The sequence below is a fragment of the Chrysemys picta genome, chromosome 2, assembly GCF_011386835.1.
Source record: "Chrysemys picta bellii isolate R12L10 chromosome 2, ASM1138683v2, whole genome shotgun sequence".
In the NCBI taxonomy this organism is placed as follows: Eukaryota; Metazoa; Chordata; order Testudines; family Emydidae; genus Chrysemys; species Chrysemys picta.
In genome coordinates, this window is record NC_088792.1 from 128,177,604 (window position 1) to 128,191,725 (window position 14,122).

At 38.8% G+C, this 14,122-nt stretch overlaps 1 protein-coding gene across 6 annotated transcripts in view; it reads left to right on the forward strand.

Moving 5' to 3' along the window:
• Positions 1-14,122, forward strand: part of ICE1 (interactor of little elongation complex ELL subunit 1) — a 74,437-nt gene that overhangs the window by 32,948 nt on the left and 27,367 nt on the right. For 3 of the 6 annotated variants that reach the window (XR_010598515.1, XM_005312921.5, XM_065584176.1), the window contains exons 11-16: positions 2,159-2,248; positions 2,355-2,414; positions 3,885-4,258; positions 5,167-10,209; positions 10,822-10,990; positions 13,843-14,003. Coding sequence is in view for 4 of the 6 variants with exons in the window: in XM_005312921.5 (XP_005312978.1) it covers positions 2,159-2,248; positions 2,355-2,414; positions 3,885-4,258; positions 5,167-10,209; positions 10,822-10,990; positions 13,843-14,003 (5,897 nt within the window). In the remaining 2 variants the exon portion in view is untranslated. The remainder of the gene's footprint in view (positions 1-2,158; positions 2,249-2,354; positions 2,415-3,884; positions 4,259-5,166; positions 10,210-10,821; positions 10,991-13,842; positions 14,004-14,122) is intronic. The other 3 variants (XR_010598516.1, XM_024113218.3, XM_042859853.2) reach the window with 2 other exon arrangements.

Sequence of the window (14,122 nt, forward strand, 5' to 3'; positions counted from 1 at the left end):
AATAAGGCTACATTTTAGTCATGGGTATTTTTAGAAAAAGTCATGGACAGGGTCACAGGCAGTAAACAAAAATTCATGGCCTGTGACCTGTCCATGACTTGTAATACATACCCTTGACTAAATCTTGGGAGGGGAGACCTTGAGCGCTAGCAGGCAGAGGTGGTACACAGAGCTGCCTGGCCACACCTCCACCTAGGAGTTGAGGGAGGAGGATATCGTCGCTTATGGGGAGCCCCCTGAGGTAAGCATGACCCTGAGCCCCCTCCCACACCCAAACTCCTGCTGCTGCTGTGGGAGAGGGGTGCGGTGGCCCGAGACTGCCCCAGCAGTGGCTGTTGCAGCTGGCCCAGGAGCTGTCTGAGCTGTTCGGGTGGCCCCTGGGCCAGCTGCACCAGCCGCTGCAGAAGTCATGGAGATCCCGGAAAGTCACGGAATCCATGACCTACATGACAAACTTGCAGCCTTAGTCTTGAATGGCACAGAGAAGTGGAGCAGATGCTCCTATTTACTGTTTCACATTATTCAAGGGCAAGGGGATAATCAGCGAAATTGAAAGGGAGCAAATTAAAAACTGATAAAATGGAATTTTTTTTCATGACCTACAGTTGCCAAAGAAGCTCATCACAAGAAATCATTTGGTATGTCTGCCCAGTGGGAAATGTGAATCCCAGTGTGGGTGGACAGATTTGCATTAGCTACACTAGCTTGCATGCTAAAAATAGCAATATGAACATTGCAGTAGACTTGGGAGTTAGTCAGGATTGGACTTGGGTGGCTAGCCTGAACTGCTGCCCTTGTTGAAATGTCAACACTACTGTCTTTAGTGTGCTAGCATGAGTGTCTCTGCCTGTGCTGGCGGATCACCTCCCAGCCTCAGTGTTGCTATAGCCATTGAGACCAAGAGTTTATAAAGATACCAAAAATGGCTGGATATTTTTATAAATATAAATATAGTATGTATAACAAGTATCCAAAATTTCATTAGTAATGAGAAAAAAAAGAAAAAAGTCGTAAGAGACAAACCCTTGTACTTTAGGCCGTAAACCAACCTGTGAAGGAGTTATGAAGAAACTTGCTCTATTAGCAGGTTTTTATAATTTCACACTTCAGAGATTCTTGCACTTTCCCTAAAGCAACTGCTACTGACCGACAGAATTAGATATACCATTGGTCTGATCCTGTGCACCTTTACATATGTTCATAAGCTTGTTAGCATTCTCCATTTTTTGCTTTTCTTTTTAGTGCTGCTATAATTATATTTTCATTATTTAACCATTTCAATTCACACCCCTTTGAAAGTTAACACTCAGAATATCAATCTACCTGCATTTACTTAATTTCACGTGCTTTGGTAGTGCCTTTTAAATAAGTTCTTTGTCTTAATATTACAACAGGAAATGGCAGGTAGGTAATTTTGAATTTACTAAAAACCTCCATTAATTTTAACTTGATTGAATCTGCTCCCAAATTTCTTGTTTCATTTCTATCTCTTCTGAATTTATTGAGATCTGTAGGAGGAGAGAAAGTCATGGCTGGCACAGTGCATGGGGAGCTGCATGCCAGGGGCTTAGAGACAAGAGAGCCCTGCACCTACATGCCTTAAAAGCTCAGTATGGAGAGCATTTTTCTTAGAGTCTCAAAGACGCTCTATGGGGAGGAGCAAACAATGGACTGGGGCTTGTGCTTCTCATGAACCACAGCCTCTCTACCCCCTGCAAATCCTACATGCAGCAATGTATAGCTTTGGTTCCTCTATACCATCCTTGTACTAAATGTTGAGCCACTGACAGAGTGAGGACTACCTGCTGCATGATTCAGGTCTGATCTACTGCTTAGGATATTGGGCCTTGATTGTAGCTAAGCAAATGTACACGAAAACTTAAAATTATTGCATTTTCTCCAAGTTCCTACCCATGAGAAGCACCTGCCTGAAAGACAGTTAACTCCTGGATTGGGTATCTGGGATATATTTCCCCAGATAAAATGGTTGCTTTATCTTTTTTTTTTTTTTTTTTAATACTTGTAATTAATATATAATGCTAGATTTTAGTATTCTCTATTTTACTGTATTCATATGTGTATGCTTACTTAGAACAAAAGTGATATGACAAATTCACAAACTTAAGCTATTTAATTGTAAAGTATTTATTTTTAACAGGAAAAATAAAGCTGCTATTGGAGGAGCTCTGGATGTGCATTGACAGCACAACCGGAAAAACACAGAACCAGGAACATGATTATATCTTGGGTGAGATGGAGCACAAAGTGTCTTGGAATGCTGTTGAAAGTATTTTTTTTTCTTTTTTCTTTCTCATTGAGAACAAATTGTACTAATGGCTATTTTTTTTTCTCAGCAGCTTCTGTTCAGGGTCACTCAAGGATGCCAGTAAAAACAAGCAAGTTGTTTACAGAAGGTATGTTGCAATAGGTTTTTAATGTATTTGCTATAAAAATAAATGCACTAATTCAGGCTAAACACTATTCTGTTATCTCCGAACATTACAAATTAGCTATTCTAAAAATCTTATGTTGTCTTAAACACCTTACCTGCTGAATATTAACACAAATATCGGTGTGGTTAAAATATCTAGAAAAACCAATTGATTCAATGATCGGATACTACAGGGTAGCAGGCAGACATTGCTGAGCTCTTTCTCAATGCCATGGGTAGTAAAAGAGAACTGAGAGGTGGTCATGCTTGCTCCACCTCGCATGCCCTGGGATGGGAAAACATGAGAGCATTCAGGTTTGCACTGCTGTTCAAAATATTCTGATCTCATGCGCAAGATGTTGCACTGCAAGTGGGATCTATGTGTACAAAACATCGCTAAGAACCACAGATACTGTGAGTTTTATGTAACTTTTTTTTCTTTTCTGTTCTATCTGGTACATTAGTTTTTGGCGTCCTTGGAGACGGCGGTCAGACTGTAATGTTAAAGACCATTTCTTATTTTGTCTAAATCTTGCATTTTGAGCTCTTGAGGACAAGTTCTGTCTTTGCTTTTTCTGTACAGTGTCTGGCACAATGGTGTCTTGATCCTTGGAGTCCTTAAGCACTTATATTATGAAATAATAAACTATAACATCACAACATTGCTTTGTGTGTCAGTTAAGATTGGGCCTATGCTTAACACAGCATGGAGTCTAAAAAGCAAGAATGAAAAGTTAAGGCAACCAGCAGTTCTCTACCCAGAGAGATATTTCACCAACTGCCATACACCAGAGAGAATGCACCGTAATTTTGCCCCAGTAGGGATGCCAGCCTTCTATCACCCTCTTCCCTAAATTACACTGTCACCACCACCACCACCAGTTCAAACTCCCATCCCTTCTGCACACTTTTCTCTGAAACTACACACACTTAGGTGTGAGAGGATTTGCTGGAAGGCTGGAGTCTGTGCTGACACATCTGTTTGCAGAGTCTCGGGCCTATGTCAGTAAAGACACTATACTACACATGGTTCCAATATAAAAGAATGACCATTACGACATGCTACGTGTGTATCTATGGTTATAGAAATATATGTGAAATACTACATCATGTAGTTCTAGTGCATATATGCAAATGGACAGAGTTAAGGTTGTTCAAACAATCTTGATTTTTGGCCTTTCCTGACTCGAGTCCTTAACTGTACATCTTTAATATTCCCAATATCTTTTTGACATGGTAATGTATAATTATATTTGAGAATATATGAAGGTCTGCATTTTAATCATAGTCCATGAACAATCTTTTTGAAAATGAAACTCCTTGATGCTTCTTACAGCTGTCTTTGAAAATATTTAGAAAATCATGACCAAAGTATGTTGAATCACAAAATACTATTAACTTGATAAAACAGAACGAAAAATACAAGAAACTGTTATATTTTTGTCTTTTGTAGAAGTTGCACAAACCCACCGAAAATTCAGGAAATCTGATGTCAAAACGCTTCACCCTCATTGTTCACCAGAAACCATTGAAAATCAAAGTTCCTTAACAGCTTTGCAGATAAAAGTAGACAAGGAGCCTCCTGGAGGTGATCAATTTGAGAGTAAGACCACTGAAGAAGGTCAGCAGGACTGCAATGGTGACAGTGCTTTTTATGAGGACAAAACTATAGAGGTGGTTGTACAGACAGACTTAACAGACAGTAGCTCAGAGACCTCTGATCAGGAACAAGAACAGCTTGGTGGAAACTTGCTTGATATATTGAACTGGGCAAGGCCTCTCCCCCCTCTTCTATCTCCTGTATGTTTTTCACCACTGGCTACACAGGTGAGTTACAGTAAGACTGAATTGGCAATAACTCAGCTTCTCTAGTACTGCAAAAATAATTAAAGGGATTTGATAGGCTTGTCTAAAGTATTGGTGGTGTTTGTATGTTTTCAAACACTTTACAGGGACTTTGTCACAATGTTTAGATCCAAATTTTAAGTTAATTTTTGCTGAGTTTTTTAAAATACACTGTATTTTGTGGAGAGAGAGAGAGAGAGACACACACACACATAATCTCCTGTAATGCACTAAGCGTGCATGACTAAAATGATGGCATGACCAGCAATAAATATATTGTACAATATACATTACAATCAGAATATAAGTACTGACTCAAAAGTCACCTCCACACTCATTAAAGTCCCCTGCATCCAGTACGTCTCAGGCACTTGGAAAGTTTTTAGTTTGTTATAACTGCTTCATTAGGCTCTGTTGCCTGTTTACAGAAATCTGAATTTGAGAGAGAAACTCTGAAACTTGAGAGCCTAAAGATGTACTTGTGTTGATTTTAAGAACTTAACTTGAGGCACCAAGCATTGAAAAGTTGGCTCACAGTAACTTAAGCCTCCTTGTTTTACTACTGCCTGATGTAGTCCTTTCCCCCTTCCTTTTTGTGGAATTCATTATTCCATAGTTTTCACCAGTTGGTATCTTAGAGCAAAGGTAGACACCAGAAACTGAATTGTTCTTTTGCCATAAAGGTGTTCCCTCTAGGCCATTATTAGAGAACATTGATAGAGAGACTTGTAATTCTGCTGTCCAAGCTGTACCTGTTTAAGTGGTTACATTTCATAAGTTCCCAATGCTTGCCAATACATTCACTTAAAAAAATATAATAGCCATAGAATTATACTGAATTTGAAAAACTGCAGTTTGAAAAACTGTCCTTTTGTATCTTTTAATTAAAGGATACTTTGTTTGGAGAATCCACTGATTCCAGTGATGAAGAAATTGATCATAATGCTCACATTGTGGAAAGTATTTTAGAAGAAGGCAAAGCAGAGTCACAGAGTAACACTAGCTTTATCAGTATGAAAGAAAGCAATGAAGATGAGAAATCACATGAACCTCATGATAGAGAAATCTCAACTAAATTGAGAGAGAATGAAGAGATGCCAATTTATATAGACACTTTCACAGCAAAATTAAAATACATTAAGGAGCAAGATGCTGAAGCAAAACGAACTGAGATGACTGTTACAAGTATGAACACACTTGCCAATGAAGAACATTTGGAAGAGGATTCTGATAATATAGGACCTACAGAGACAGACCTAACACTGAAGGTAGCAACACCTAAACTGGAAGCTATCCATGAGAAGGAAGTTCACACTGACGAGATACAAATTAAAGATAAACCCTCTTCAGCTGTGTCATCTAACTTCCAATACTTGCAAGAAAAATCTAATGAACTAATACAAACAGAGAAGACTATAGTTATAAATGTAAATACTACAGCCAATTCCGAACATATGAAAGAAAGGTATAGTGAATTAATGATAGCAAAGGAAGCTGAATTACCAGGAAAAGTAGAAACACCAAAACCAGCATCCACTCTCAGAGGGGATGTTCACTTGCAAACTGGGGAACCCATCTTTGGAACTGAAAGTGTGTTGGTAACCCCTGAGAATTTTGAGGATGAGCCTAGTGAAGCGATGGGGAATGAAGAAATGGAAAACGAATCCAGCAACATACAAACAAAATCTAATGTAATAAATACATCACCCAGCATAGAAGAGCACATTGTAACCACAGAGGAGAGAATAATGGCTACAATAACCACAAAAGGATTCTGTGTAGAGACAAGTAATGAACCAAATCATAATGAAGAGGCAGATGTGAGATTTAGTTTCAGAAATTCTAAATCCTTTTCTGGAGCAGAGCATGATAATGAATTGATGTGTCAGTGTAATGGTGAGAGAACACTTCTGCAAACTGAAATAGACACTGAAGCTAAAGATATCTCCACTAAATCACAATGTGCTGAAGAAAAAATCAGCAATGAAGAGATACTGGATAAACAGTTTGAGCATATAAAACAGCATGGAGTAAATGAAGAGGCTGGATTGGAAAACAATAATGCTTTTAGACATGACTCATTTATACTTGCCACTGAAAGAAGCAGAGATTCATTATATATGGATGGGGAAAACCACATTGCAGAGGTATGCAGAACTGCTCGCTCAATGTCTGCTGGAGATGGGGAACAGCTCAGAACTGGAGAGCAGTGTGTTGAGGTCAATATAACTCATCCTGAACAAAATATTTTCATTGGTAGTTCAGTAAACAAGGAAGATTTTCTAGAAACATATAAATTTTCTAAATCGCTCCATGTTATGGAAGTTGGAGAACTACAAGTTGCAAAGGAGGAAAGGTGTCTACAAGCTAAACTAGACCATGAACAAAAAGATGCTAATAACCTATTGCAAAAGAAACCAGATTTTGAAAATACGGTTATGTCCCAAAACCCAGCAGCTGGTATAAATGGAGAAAATGATCCACTAGAACCTGAGCAAATAGTTCGAACTAATCATGTATTAGTTGCACCAGAGTGTGTCACAGAAAGAGCTAGTGAAGTGAGGCAGGCCAAAAATACATACATTGCATCGGAACAGAGGTCTTCCAAATTTCAAAATTTTATAAAAGTATTTCAACCTCAGGAGATTGAAATGGAAATGGAACACTCGGAACTTAGGGAGAGAAGCAGTGGGCCATTAGAAACTGAGAAAATAGATACTGTTAAGTCTGTCATAAAAGAAAGTGAACACCTTTCTTGGGCACAGTTTGTGAAACCTCTGGATTCATGTTCAGTAACTGAAAATTCTCAGTGTGAGGAAATAAAAGAGAAATTAAATGACAAACCGTGTGAGAGCGTGTTGATTCAGAACTGTAACAGTTCACCTGGTTTGGAAGAGAATGGTGTGGAGGAAGTAGAGACGAGAAACCAGATTTCAGATGTCTCCGATCAGGTTGTCTCTGAAAAAGATTCTATTGGAAAACCAGCTTTACCCATAGAAGATGTCTTGCAGACTGGAAGTATAGATACTAAAAAAATAAACTCACCTGTCACAGCGACAGTTGGTTTGGAGAGCACAGCAGTGTTAGTTGATTTCACTGCTTTCAACTTTCAGGTGTGTGGTGAACCTTTCAAACAGAATTGCCAAGCGTTTGACACTAACAGTGAAGAAGAGTCTATTACAGCACTTAGTACTGCTTCATCCCTAACTAGAAGAAATGAAAAATATAATGATCATGTTATCCAAAGTATGCCTAATTATTCTGTAGGAAATTTGGTGAAGGGCAAGACCATACAGAATGATAAAGAAAAGATCAAGCCACTTGATTGTCCCAGTAATAAATATGACAATAAAAATAGAGCAGAAATTGAAAATGAAAAGGAGCAGCCAAATGCCATAGAACCACAAAAAACATTGATAAATATACAGATCTTTGGTACAAGATCTGTTGACAGTGGTAAACATGTGGAAAAGGAAGCTAGTCTAGTTTTTGAAGAAGCAGAATGTGAAATATGTAGCTCGAAGGAAATTAGCACAGCTCTTTCTGTAATAAAAGAAACTTCACCTCAGAGAGTAGAGCCTCTTTGCTCTTCTGAAGGTCAGGTCAGACCTATAGAATATAGGCTTGATGAAACAATGAAGAACAATGACCAAGAATTGAACATTATTAAGATATCTGGAGAGACAAATGGGAATACATCTTCTAAAAGTACTTCTGATGTTCCAAAGGAGACAGATGACTCTGAAGAGGAAGACTTTCCTTTTAGAAAGGTCAAGTATACAAAAGAGCATGAACGTTTTTTAGTGTCCAATGAGAAACTGAGAACTTTCTGGACTTATACAGTGGATGTGCCAGAAATTAACACAGCTGTTGATGAAAATGACAAAATGTGTGAACGCCCTCCTTCAGTGTACTCAGATGCACTAACAGATATGGCTATGCCTTGTATAACTCACCACTATCCAAGTATTGTAAAGGAGCAGTCATGTTTAACAGAAAAGGTTTATCCTAAAGGCAAACTTTTCTCAGCACATGGAATTGTATTCCATAATAATGAAAATAATGAGAGAGCTTCTGAACGTAGAGAAAATTCCAAAACAAGTGGGTCAGCATCTGACAATGAGACTAGCTTGATAAGATTAGAAGAATCGTCTACATCTGCTGAGGTATCAGAAAAGATCCCCACAAAACAAACTACTTCAGAAATTAATTTATCGTACCATATGTTAGCCAAGTGCTCAGAAACCTACAAACATGTTATAAAAAATAGTAAATTAGACACAAGTCTGTCTGGCAATTTCTTACAAATAAATGGTAATGAAAAACTTGCATCAAATATGGAACAAAGTTTGTCATGTGATGCTGGCATAGAAGGGTCTAAAGCACATACAGTGTTTTGTGAAGAATTAAATGATAAACAAAAAGAAACTTGTGTTGCTTTTGCCTCAGCAGATAGCAACACAAATATTGTTCAAGAAGGCTGTCAGTCTTGTTTCGATGACAGTTACAGTGATGTTTTTCCTAATGAGACACATTTTCAAAGAAAAGGTAGAAAGTTTTTGACAGAATTCTATCAGCATCCAACCGTGTCTGATGAAATATCTGACCCTAGACCAGTCAATGAAACCTCTAAATCACAAAAAGCAATATTTGAAAACACACACATTGTGGACTCAGAGTCATCTCTAGATCTTATATCCAAAACCAACAGTAGATCCAAGTGGAAAGTCCAGGAACCATCAGATGTCTTAAATGTTTCAGCCAAGACATCAATCCAAGCAGACCAGGGCAGACTAACACAGAGATTACCTCAAGGTAAAGGAAAAACAAAAACTCTGCAGGTCCAACTAACCCAGCCGGTTCTAGCCAATGCTGATACTTCTACACCAACCAAACGTTCACCTGAGACCATCAATAAAATTAGACAAGAGATAGGTCCACCTTTACCTCCCCTGCTCCCACCTCTGATAGCTACCCCTCCAAGAACTGTTCGTCCTGTTTCTCCGATAATGTCTTCATCTAGCCGGTCCTCTCTGCCATCTCCTCTTGATGGTCTTATTTCCCCTCTAAGAGTAACTCCAGTTCCTCCACTAATGTCTCCTTTGTCAGATGCTCCAAAGTACAAATCTCCCCCTATATTTTCCACTCCATCTCCCTCAGAGACAACAGTTGGTCGCAGAATCTTGTCCTCACCTTTGCAATTTTGTGCTGCCACACCAAAGCATGCACTTCCTGTGCCAGGAAGACTTCCTCCATCTGCAGCTGGTAGTTCTGCTTTAGATGTTCCTCAGGAAAACTCTGTGAAAATCTTGGACACTATGTATCCAGAGCTATCACCAAGAGCAAGAACACTCAACATTCTCAAAGGTAACATTCAGCCCAACAGGCGTGCCCCTTCAGAATACAAGAATGTACCAGGGCCAGTGAGTCAGTTCAGTGGGTTCAAAGCAATTTCTTCTACATCCACTGCTTTTGTTAAAACAGGGAGTAATTCAGAATCTCACAGTAATAAAGATCAAAAAGATTCAGGGAGTCAGAGTCATGTTGGAAAAAGGATATTGTCAGCCTCTATGCCGAGAAGTGCAAAGAGGCTGAGGCTAGACAGTGAATTGCCACAATTGGAGACTAAGGAAGATGTTGCAATCAAAGCTATAGGAGACTTAAATATTGAAGTACTGAGTGCTGCAGGTAAAACTGTCTCACTCAACAATTGTGAAATTAGGCAATTAGCAACAAACTGCAATTCAGAATTGCCTTCACCAGTAGAGAATATTATTGATCCTGTGACTTTGGCACTGAAGAAAATTGCTGAATCCTGTTTTGACCTGTTACCTGTTATTCGGAGTCATGTGTACGTGGGAAGTATTTTGAAGGTCCCGGTAATGAGAGATGAAGAGAAAGAAGTTGTCTATGAATTTGGTATCGCAAACAAGGTACATAGCATAATTCTGAATTTCATATTTTAATAATCCCCATTGTCCAACTAGAATACAAATGTGTAATAAATTAAACTAAATTAGCAGACAGGCCAATTGTAATACAGATATTTATACTGTTAAAATGGTCATAGCAAAAGGCTGCAAACTTTTGAACGTATTGCCTGGTTTTGGTTAGTCTAAAGTATCCCAAAATTTGCCTACCCGATTTTTCATTGTTCATCTAGGTGTTTCTCCACTTATGTGCCAGTCCTATTTAATAGCACAGATTTATAGTAACATCCTATCTCATAACTTGAACATTTTTATTTTCATTTTATTTAAAGAAGGACAATGAAAAGTCACACTGTTCCTTCTGGTTTGCCTCTAGTTTATTATACTTTTCTGGCCTCACCTTGGTTACTTTTATTTTTATCTTTTTAAATTTGTTGCAAGTTTCACCATGCGCGTTTTTAGTACAATTACCAAGAGCATGGTATTTCTTTCAAGGACCATGTCACAACTATTTACTCAGCAAACACTCAGAATAATACTTTAATCTTGTGAAAGTCTGTCAACTGTACTGTGGATAATGAATGTTAATAAAAATGCTTTTGTGTGTTGTTACAGCATTTAGCAGAGCCACTGCTGCATGCTATTCTCAATAAACTGAAGACTCAGAAGATGTCTTTGAATCACAATTTCACTCAGGCTCTATGTAGAGTATACATAGGAATCTGTCGGCAGTTGGGAGATTTGGAAAGAGCCCGCCTCTTCTGCTACAGCTTACTTAAGGAAGGTATGGTGTGGCATAGCCATTTTGTGTTTGTATGTTTTTTCTTTCTAGATTGTGTTTTCATCACATGCTTCATAGATATTTATCTTAAACTTCAATGAAAGCTGTTTAAGCAAACAATCCCAAAACACATTATAGTTCTAAGAACTTGAAGGTGAATATCAAATATTAAAATTGTCTTAATTGATTTTCAACTGTCTGTATGGATTTTCAGTGTACAAGTTTAGAGAAATGCAAAGAATAAACAGAGTGCAAATAGCAGCACATTAAATTATGTTATTTAAATCTAAAAAAAATCATAGCAAAAGGTTTGTTTGCAACATATGACTGCTTAACATTTTGTTTTAAACGCTGTTAGAATCCCTGCCCTGCTTGGTACATTTATCTCATGGGAGTCTCAGAGAGTCCCCTTGGGGGGTTCTAATCTTGTTCTCTTGGGAGTACCAGGATTTTCTTACCCTGTAGTCTGCTTTTGCATTGGCCTTCCTCCTGCAATTTTGTCTGATTCTCAAGAAACTTTGCTAACTTTCACTCTTGTCTTGAGAACAAACATAGCACTTATTGCAGGTTGCAGGTGGTGATGAGCTATTTCAGTAGAGTTCACTGGTGAATCAGAATTATCATGAAGATAATTTCTTCATGTTCACCAGTATCTGCTCCCTTCCATCCATGTGTGCATGTATTTCTTTCCCTCTGTCCATTGGCTATGGAGCTCGTAGTTAAAATTCTTCATATACGGTTTAGCAGCATTTACGTTTATCATATATAACGTCTTTAACATATGAAGAAATCCTTCACTAACAGGATACAATACACACTAACAGACAAGGTCACATTCACCATACTGTATTGATACCAAGTTCTTCTTTGGGTGATTGTCCACATAGAGTCTGCTCAATGAGTATGCACATCTTGCATGCAAGATTGGACACTTTTAGCCATCAGAGTTAGTCACTGGTATGCCAGATTAGGGAGGTATCCCCAGTATCAACCTCGCCTCCACTGGCTGTAAAATGAAAATTTATTCCTTTTGCTGGGTGTAGTAGGGACTCATCTACCACCTGTCCACCTTTCCCTCCATGGGTAACACAGTGGGAGTCAGGAAAGGAGTCTAGAGAGGATCCCATGAGAGGTAGCAAAAAAAGACTTGGCCCTCATAAGGAGTACCCCTCCTGACACCCTCCCCCCACCATGTGTCTCCAACCTCAGTTTTTCTACGTTTAGCAGCCATGGCCCTATTGGACATCCGGGGTGTATAGCCATACTCCAGAAAGCCTGCATCATCCTCTGTCTCTTCGGCTAGTTCATCCTCCCCTGAAGAGACAAATTAAATCACCTCCGATAAACTAGCCTTGGATACTGGAGAGGCAAGAAAAGGATAGTGAAGAAGAGCATCAGCTATGATCCCTGCTGCTATCTTCTCATTCTTCCCAGATGAGGCAGTGAATCTTTCTATAGCTGTCTTGGTGGATGAATGCAAGGTGTTGAAGGAGCTCATGAAACACATGGTGGAGACCTTGGATATACCGTTGGAGAGGTAGCTCAAGAGAAATAACAAACTCTTGGACATTGTTCATGCTTCTACCCCAGAGGGGTCACCATGCCCATAAATGAGGAACTACTTATTGCGTCTACAATGGCTGCTTCAAAATGAGTTGACAGGAGGCATCAGGTCCCTGTAAGGGATTTGAATATATTTACGCCCATCTGGGACCAGGTTCACTTATAGTAGCAGCTAATCAGGAGAGATCCAAACTTAAATCTACTCAGAAAGAAGGACCCAAAAGAAATTGGACCTCTTGAGTTTTAAGGTGTACTTGCCAGCTAGCCTCCAGATGAGGGTGATTAATTACCAGTCCTGCTCTCCAAATATGACTATTATTATTTCAATTTGTAGACAGACTCACAAAGGAACAAGACAACACTTAGGATGTGAGGCTTAAGGAACTCAACTAAAGGCAGAGAAAGTTGAGAAGTGACATAGTTACTGGGTATAGGTACTTATAAATGGAAAAATATCTGATAGTGCGGGAAGGGGGTTCAACCTTGCTGACAAAGGTATAACAAGATTCAGTGGTTGGAAGTTGAACCTTGAAATAAGATACAGTTTTGCAGCCGTAAGAGTAATTAACAATTACCAGATGCTAGTGGTGGGACTCACCTTCACTTAGTCTTTAAAATTATGTTGGATATCATTCTAAAGGATCAAAGTTAATCCAGTTTGTGGAAGAAATTCTGTGGCCTGTGTGTGCGGGGGTCAAAATGGATGGCTGTGTTGTTGACCACTTCAGTAACACAAGAATTGGGTCATGCAATGGAATTAATAGGCAGCCAGTTTAAAACAAACCTAAGGAGTATTTCTTCACACAGTGCAGAGTCAACCTGTGGAACTCCTTGGCAGGGGATTTTTGTGAAAGCCCAGAGGTATTACGAGGTTCAAAAATGAAACCCCACACCAAAGGGGAAACAGTGCAACTAACTAGACTGTGTCAACTGCACAAAATAAACTGAAATATCTTTGTCAAATCTCATAATCTTGGGTTTGACTTTAATATGCCAAAAATCATTAATTTGAATTTTACTACCAGTTCCTACAATTCCTATTTAAAAGGTGAATGATTTTGAAGATACTGTGTATATGCCAAGACTGTATACCAATCTTCTGAAAATTATTTTAGTAAAGTAACTTAAAATTTGTTTTAAATGTGCTAATGTATCTTGTGCACCTATTTTACACACTGGAAAAATTAGGAAAAATACCTGTAAGGAGTTAGCCTTTGCAATCTGAGCAGTAGATTTTAAAAAGGGTATTCAGAGTTTCTTTTTTGATTTATCCTTTCTCTTTTCTCTCCTAGACTTCCCAGAATCTGCCAAATTAACTTTGTTTATCACAAATGTGTGGGATGATATATTCTCCTTCCAAGGCGTGATTAACAAAGCTATGCAGTTAGTTGTCAGGAAACGTGCACGAGGAGAGGTGCTGAGCTGTCTGTGTCATTATCTCAGTTGGGAAAAGGTAACTTGCACTTTTACTGTTTGGGTAGGTCCCTTATGCCTGCACTGATTCCTATGAAAGATCAAAGTCTTGCAGACTAAAGGCAAAGAAGGCACACTGTACAAGTCCCCCACATAAAC